An 8641-nucleotide genomic window follows, 5' to 3' on the forward strand; every position below is an offset into this window, starting at 1 on the left:
CTCTTTCGATAATCCACCGCCTGCATCAAGACTCAAGTCTCCGCGCATTTGTAGAGAATAAAATAAAATCAAAGTTTAAACTTCAATTTCTATAAATCCGATCCTTTGCCACAAAGCGGAAGCTCGAAGTCTTCTATGATACGTGGCGCAGACGATGGACTGTCAAGAAGCGTGCCCCGTCAAATCTTCGGCAAGGTTGTTATAGGCTCTATGGTAACCCATTGCGTCACTCACGAACCCAGCTTCGAGAATTGATAACCTAAATGGTTCCTCGAAGCAAAGATAAATCTCGACGCAGGGTGCCGCCATCCAAATAAAGATTCCTCTCGCACATTTTAACCCAGCTCTCTGTTCTCCACCCCTTACATACGGATGGTAACTGGATCGAGCGTGCAACGTTCGATCCTGGTCTGGACCCTGGATCCCGTATCGATCCCGTGGACCGAACACGGCCGTCGAAAATTCGTGGGGCGGACGTTCGCCATGGAACGCTGAACACCTCCAAGTTCGCGACACTAGGTTGTATCCGACCGATAAGTTTTGGAAAGCGTTCCGCAGAATGACCAGCCGCCCTTTTGAGGCCAGCTGCCAGCTTGTTTCTGAAAGTTCCCGTCTAAATAGGCGGCCGTAGCATCGACAGTTTCGTAACTGAAGTTGCTGGCCGACGATAACGGCGGCAGCCGGTAACAAACAGAAGTATCAAGAGACGAAGTTTCACCGCCTGGAAAGAACAGGATAACCGGACGACTGCTCGTGTCCCGGTGACTTTGCAGTTTCGAGAATAAAAAGCGAGCCACCCTCGAAAAGCTACACCCTCTCCCGGCGTTGTTTCGCGTATCCTTCGGCCATCTGTTAGCCGAGCGATTTCCGGGAACTTTCGAGCGAAGAAAAAGCCTCGATCGGTTCTCGCGGCAGATGAGATTTTTGATTGCTTTCTTGCGCGTCGGGTGGGGTGGCCGGTGGTGAATCGTGGTCTTTAGAGGACGCGAATAGGACGAGGTCTCGGGCGTTACCGAGCACCGAATTCCCAAGGATGCAGGAGAGTGACGAGGGAAAAGAGGAAGCTATATAACGCGGGAGTACCCTTCGAAAAGGACCGGTGGAAGAACGAGATCTATTCGTCATCCTGTCGGCCTACACGGTGTTACGCCACCTTAACCTCGAGATTCACGGGGGTGGATTCTTTCAATGGGCGGGAAAAAAATATAACCGCCATCTGACTTATGCCCCCGAAAGAAATGAATCGTCGGCGAGTGTATCACGGAAGGTAAAATCAGTGACCTTCGTCTAACTTTCTCCCCGCGGAAACCCCGGCCATTTTTCATCCCTTAAACGTCTTTTTATGCAACCTCTCCCCAAGCCGGGGAGAGTAATCTCTCGCGGAAGAATTAAAGGAAAAGTCCCTACTCGTTTGTGGCCCGATGGTAGTTCAAGGTGAACGGAAGCAAGAGTTTGAAACAGACTGTGGAACATCGCGGGAAGATGAACGACGATGTCGGCCATCACGCCGAAGAGACAGACTGATAAATCGTTCGCGTGATCGAAGAAAACCGAGCGTACAGAGCTCGCGAGATTCGACTGCCTTTATGAAACCCTCGCTTTCCCGGTGAATATCATTCTGTCGAGCGTCACTTGCACGTGTTCCACCCTACAGTTTCCGTGCCGCGAAACCCTGAGTGATTTCCCCTTCCTTTCCCGGAACAACCGATCTTTAATGCAATCTCTCCACCTGGAACTCGCGATCCGCGTTAAAAATTTCCCATTCGAGAATCGAAGATCGGAACACGGGCTGAAGGAATGTGCTTATTCGACCGGCGTACACGAAGAAGCCACGCCATTTCCTATTCCATTCGTTCGTTCTCCTCGGATCGGGGGCCTCCACGCGTGACTCGAGTCTCGTCTTTCCCGATGGAGCGTCTTTTCGTTGCTTTTAGCGAGCGGATGGGACGTCGCTGCGGGATGTTTCCGTGGGGGGTCCCGTCGCTAAAATCTCGGCGACGGAAACCGGAAGGGGTCGCCCCGGGGCGAGGTCTCGCGTGGTCGGTGCACTCGCTGCCGAGGAAACTGTAACGATCCGAAGGACGCGAGTCCGTGAAATCGCGGGGTGGAACCCGGCGAAGGGTGGGGCAAGCAATCCCAAAGAGTGAAGTTTATCGCGTTGTTACTTTAATGAAGCATTCTCGTTTAACGGGTGCGAGCATTCGGCGGAAGGTAGCAGGGAGAAATGCTAGGGATTCGCGAGATAACTCGCCGCGTCTAACGACGACTACTTCGCCCGAAAGATACTGCAACTTCGCTAATTTCGCGATAATGGCCGCTGCAGTTAACGATAAATTCGTCTGCCGGCTAATTTGCCTCGAATGCGACGGGCACGGTGACGTTACGTCGAACGGGATACGGGAAGACTCGGAAGAAAGGGAACCGGCATGAGAACCGTTAGTTACGAGGGGAGCGTGTTCCTCGTCGTCGCGAAAGGAACGGAAACGAGAGACGAGAGCACGAACTTTCAGAGGAGGAACGAGATAAACAGGAATCTTGAGAGATTCGACCGAAAGACGGCACTGATTTAACAAAGCGACCCCGTTTAATGGATGCGACGTTTTCCGGAGAGGCGGAAGAGAACGTTCTCGGAATGCGAACGATGACTCTGTTTCCGGCAGACCTCTCCGCGCTGCAACCCGGAGGCAATGAATCGTTCACCCCGATGTTGTCAGACGATCGTCGATGAGAGAAGAAACTAAGACCACCGTAATCCTTCGGTACTTATCGATCGTGTGCCAGTTTCGCTGCATTTTATTCCGACCCCGGATGAAAAGAGCGCGATTGTTCGCACCGGGAATGACCGAGTGGAACGCGAGCAGTGGCCACACTGCTACGAGGAGGAGAAAGAACGCCCGGTCGCCTTCTTTTTGTCCCAGCGAAAATGACAAGTGTCAACCGGTGAAATCGAATTTCGTATTAGTAACCGTATCTCGGAAGTACGGACGTCAGATATCACGGGCGATATTTCCAGCGACGCGACAGCGGATCTCTCGATAGAAGCTATTGGAAAGCTCTTATCTGCGAAAGAAGCGGCCGGGACCAGGGATCCCTTCGGTGCTTTTGCAAAAATTCCGCACCATCCCCGCGGCGCGTCATGCGATTATTAGATCGAATTCGAAACGCGATTCGCCCGGGTGCCAAAGCGACTGGAACAAATAGCGTATTCTAGGCCGGGACGCGCCTAGAATACGGAAGATCACGCGATTTCTCCGAATATCCAACTATGAATCTCGGGTTCCGCGTGCTCGAATTGGAATTCCTCGCAAACAAAGTATCTAAGGAACCGTCTGTCGTGAATTTCAATCCGATCGAACGGCTGCCGCAATAAGTGTCACGGATCACGCGTGAGCCAGCTACGAACTAGCATACGGCGTACGCGTCGCGCAGAGAATTTTCATTCCCGAGACAATCGAACGCGAAGACGATCCAAGCTTATCCCCTTCCGGTTAATTTCCCCGTACGGGGGACACAAAAACGCGAATTATCCCTCGAGACCAACTCGGTCCTCCGTTCTCCCGATCACCGTTCCTCTTCTTCTGATAACCGGCTCGTTTCGACCGGTTTAAGCCGCGTTAATCCGGGCTTTTCGATCCGAGAGCAGTCGGTAAATCCGCGAAATGGGCCGATCGATTTTAACGCACCGTCCCCGGGATATCTTTGAGACTACTTCGGGACGAAACGGCCCGCGAGCTCTCGAGTGCCATTATCGCGGTAAAAGGGGCAAAGAAAAATCCGTCCTCGCGATACTCGAAACTTAGCCCAATTATCCCCTCCGACTGGACGTTTGCAGAGTGTCGTCCTCGAGATGAATCGACTCGGAATGATGGTGGACCTGTCGCACGTCTCCGTGCCCACGATGCTGGTCGCCATGAAGACGTCGAGGGCGCCCGTTATCTTCAGCCACAGCAGCGCCCACGCCCTCTGCAATTCCTCCCGAAACGTGCCTGACCATGCACTCCGACGATTGGTGAGTTTTTCATACCGATTTCTCTTACGACTAACGCTGGATTTATTTGACTGGGCCCATTCGACTCGTTAAAAATTGAATTAATGAAATATATGTAAATGTTAACACTTTGCACTCGATGGGCGCTTCTCAGTCGCCATTTAATCAAATTCTAAAGATCAAATTTACAATTACCCAACGTGATGTGCAATATCAAAATAAAATAATTGTACGTCTTAATTTGCATACGATTTCTTATTTACCGTTTTAAAAATATCGTCGACTTTGTGGTAGAAAGTCTTCGAATTACTATTTTCCTGTAACGAAAGAATCGCCGAGTGCAAAGGGTTCATTCCTGTCCCCCGCAGACCCCTCCATTTCGCATTATCGAATATAGTATACCTATTTTTACGTTCGTGAGCCAATTTGATTCGTAAAATAATTTAACAATTAATCGCATAACACGTGAAATTTATAGCTTACATCAGGTCTGAGCAACATCAGCTAAGTAAATATAGAGATGTCGAGAACACTTTCACTCCATTGACAAAAATTCAAGTTCAATGTGACAGCCTTTGTGCTGAATGTAATAGAAATATTTGCCGAAAATATATTTCAAAAACAAACTTTATATGCAAAAAATATTTTCAATGAATTTTTTAATAATAAATCTTCCATTTAAATCGATTTGCAACTATTTTCTTTGCAAAGTCCAATTTTCTTGTATGAGTCAAACTGACTCACTTCGGTAAAAATAGGTATATAATCAACATCCGTAAATCCAGTGTTAACCCTTTGCACTCGAGAGGCGCCCTTCAGTCGCCATTTGATAAAAATTCGAAGCTCGATATTCATTAATATGTCAATTTTAAAATAATGTAACGAGGTATCGAAATCAAATAATTCTACGTGTTAATTATTATACGATTCCTTCTTCGCTGCTGGAAAAAATATCGTCAGCTTTATAGCAGAAAATCTTAAAAGATTAACCCTTTGCACTCGGGGGTTTTTTCGTTACAGGAAAATAGTAATTCGAAGCCTTCCTGCCATAAAGCCGACGATATTTCTAAAACGGTAAATAAGAAATCGTATGAAAATTAAGACGTAGAATTATTTTACTTCGATATTCCATGCATCGTTGAGTAATTGTAAATTTGATATATTAATTAAAGTCCATCTTTAGAATCTGATTAAATGGTGACTGAGAGGCACCTCTCGAGTGCAGAGGGTTAAATCTATCTCACGAACGACAACGAGTCTAACTAGTCTTTTTCGTCCCCCGTTTCTGTTCCAGGCGCAAACAGACGGTATAGTCATGGTGTCCTTCTACCCCCATTTTATCAGCTGCGGCGAGAAGTCGACGCTGGAAGACGTAGCCGGTAAGTTAAACGAGAGATTATTTATGTCAACGGTAATTTATAAACACGTCACGTGCGAGCGATTCCAGACGTCACCGGCTAACGATTAGATACCGTGCGAGATAGATATCTTCGCTATCCAGGGTGAGACGCCTTTGTTCGGACTGATAAAGTTCCTTTAGGAAGGCTAATGCCTTCCCTTTTTCCGTTCCAATCAACCTTGCCCTCGGTCTTTATTCCGCATAACTACGAGCCGCTGGCACGATCATCGTCCCATATTCCAGGATAAAAGCTAATTGAAGGGGACGCTGGAATCGCGTCGAAATTCTCCTTTTTCCCTTTTCCCGCGCGTTAATATCGTTTCCTCCAGCTGAGCCGCGCCTCGCATAGCTCCCACCATCTGGAGACCCCGATATTTTCCGTTCCCGGTTAGCAAGACCGCTAAAGAGCTCTCGGGACAGCCGCCAATTTTCTTATACATCGAACTTATTCCCATAGAGACCGGGTCTTATCCACGCCACGTAAAGAATCGTTCCTCGAGATTCATCGGAGGAACGATAATCGACCGAAATTCCTCCGAAATTAGGTGTCGAAGATCAAGAAAATAATACGACATTTGATACATTTGTTAGAACCCGGATGTCAATATACAACACGGGTTCGAGCAACAAGGCTACGTTGGAAAAATACAAGTCGGCGGAGAGGAAAATGTTAGAGGACTGTCATCTATAGGTGTTTACCTATGTACATCAGAGAAACTCCAGACCGGCTAACTTTCCCTTTGTATCCCTTACTCATCCTTAACGCCCTATTGCTCGCTCGAACGCTGACCTTCCCTGCATCATCCTCTCTTAACCTTCGATCTGTGGACAACACCCACTTATTTCTTAATTCAGATATAGATATTGCCCATTGTCCCAAATGTCGAGTTAGTCTTCCTCTAATAGTCAGTTGGAGTCACGTTGTTAAAAAGATCTGGTACGTATTCGGCCGCATTGTTAGACTCAAAGTTCGTCTGTAAGTTCTAACGAAAATAAATACTTACTTGGAATACAACAAAAAAACAAAACAGAAATTGAAACTGCAACTGACTGAACCGACTACTGAACTGAAAACTGTACTGAAACTGTCCTTTCGCAGATTTTGTGGGTGCTTATATAATGTTAGTTTTTGGTGGGGTGAAGATGACCATTGGCCCTTAGTGAAAGAAGGAATGAGTCAATTGTTTTTGGACTCTGAAATTGGTCTGCGGTCCTTCTAGCGACTAAGGGCCAACGAATCGTTAGTCATCCAACACGTTTCTGTCGAAAATCAAAAAACAAATGAAAAACCAAATGGTCGTGTTTTTATTCCGACAAAAATTGGCGGTATCGAACGAAACGAAACGTAGGGTCATAAAGGGTTAATCAACTGCCTGATAAATTCGACTGCACGTGCTTTCCAGCGACACTCGATCGCGCAATACGCGCTGCCACTCGAACATGGCGACGCCATTCACCGGTACCATTCTCCAAAATGGCGGCACGGAATCGCGAAAATTTCCGCGCGATCGAACCGCGACCCTTTCGCGTGTGCCACGAGTGACCTTTTTCAAAAAATACGTAAATGAATCCCTTCGATTAAAATCACTCGGTTCGAAAATTTGCCCGATTCGTGGACCAATAGACAAACGGGATGTCGTGCGCTCGTACACTCGGCGAGAGAACAGTTTCGGGGACCCGAATGCAAACGGGCCACGCTTCGAATAAACTTCGCATTTCTACGTAGAAATGAAATATACCAGAGCAAGAGCGAATTTATGCAGCAGCCTGTTCCAACGCGGCTCCAAAGCGCCAAAGGGAAGGAAAAAAATATTCTTCATCGAACGCGACTGCGTCGAGTCGGCAACGGGCAATTGCACTTTCATATCTGCGAACCCTTTGTGATTCATGAGACGCGAACGTAGGAAACTTTAGAATTTCAACGCGAACGGCAGGGAACTTGGCATTTCCTTCGTCCTCACCCTCCTCGGCCACCACGCGATACAGTCCTCCATTCGTCGCACTTCCGCTTCGTGCGCCAAGCCGCACGGACAGGATGGAGGTCACTCCGCTTCGTGCAATTTCGCAATTTTTCTTACCCCGATTACCTATACGCGTTCGGACTTTCCCGACGAGATCAAAATCCAGGCAAAATTTCCAGATCGCTATGGAAAATTCCAGAATTCTGCTCGGATCGCGCGCGCGGTTTTCAATTGTCGCCAAGCAAAATACCGATCCGCGTGTAACCAGTTTGGCGCGTTTTCGCGTTAACCTCCGCACTTGCAACGGCCACGGCGCGGCGCTGGGAATACGAAATGCAGCCAACGGCAGGCAAATATCGCGAGCCAAAGCGACGGTGGGAAAGAGAGCTTAAAGCGAAATAGCTCTCCCCGAGGAGTCACGAATTTCATTTGCCCTCTCTCGTCGCAGATTTCCCTTTTTTTCCGTTCCATCGACTGTGTCTTCCTCCGTGGGTAGCGAGGCAAGAGTATCAGCCGAAGATCGGACGATAAAGGAAGTTCGTGACTTCGACGAGGATCGATAGGACTCGGTGAAACGGGCAACGAAGGGTCGCGTGGATAGATCCGAGGATAGATCCGATTAAATGGCGAAATTTATTCGAAACTTTTACTTTCTGCACGGATTTTTTTCTCTTTTTATCTTGTCTCGATGACATTTCTATCTCGTCTCATTGACGGACGCTGAAGATGCTCGAAAGTGCCACCGAATAGAACTACGACCCCCTTTCGCGAGGAAATTATCGGTGTAACTAAATTTATTATTAAAATATTATCCAAAGAAGGTTGGTTCAAGAGTGACTCGGACATGAGATTCGCGAGATTGTAAGGTCTGCTACGCTGACGTGACAGTGTCTAAGACACGGTCTAATCAAACTTAATTGACATAGACCTGATTAGGGTCTCAAAATAATTGCGAATTTGCGCGTATCGCGTGTGCGAATGCTATTACAAATGTTGGATGACTAACGATTCGTTGGCCCGTAGTCACTAGAAGGGCCTGGTTGCTAAACGCAGACTAATTTCAGAGTCCAAAAACGATTGACTCGTTCCTACTTTCACTAAGGGCCAATCATCTTCGCCCCACCAAAAACTAACATTATATAAGCACCCACAAAATTTGCGAAAAGTCAGCTCCAGTTCCAGTTCAGTTCAGTGTCAGTTTTCAGTTTCAGTTTTAGTTTTTTACCTCTTCGCCGACTTGTATTTTTCCAACGTAGCCTTGTTGCTAGAACCCGTATTGTATATTGAAATCCG

General features: G+C 47.5%; 1 protein-coding gene across 1 annotated transcript in view; it reads left to right on the forward strand.

Moving 5' to 3' along the window:
• LOC108555306 (dipeptidase 1) overlaps positions 1 to 8641 on the forward strand; it is a 68873-nt gene that overhangs the window by 43982 nt on the left and 16250 nt on the right. The window contains exons 6-7 of the mRNA XM_017910884.1: positions 3833 to 4009; positions 5283 to 5367. Of these exons, the coding sequence (XP_017766373.1) occupies positions 3833 to 4009; positions 5283 to 5367 (262 nt within the window). The remainder of the gene's footprint in view (positions 1 to 3832; positions 4010 to 5282; positions 5368 to 8641) is intronic.

The sequence above is a fragment of the Eufriesea mexicana genome, unplaced genomic scaffold (assembly GCF_001483705.2).
Source record: "Eufriesea mexicana isolate 0111107269 unplaced genomic scaffold, ASM148370v2 scaffold107, whole genome shotgun sequence".
NCBI lineage: Eukaryota > Metazoa > Arthropoda > Insecta > Hymenoptera > Apidae > Eufriesea > Eufriesea mexicana.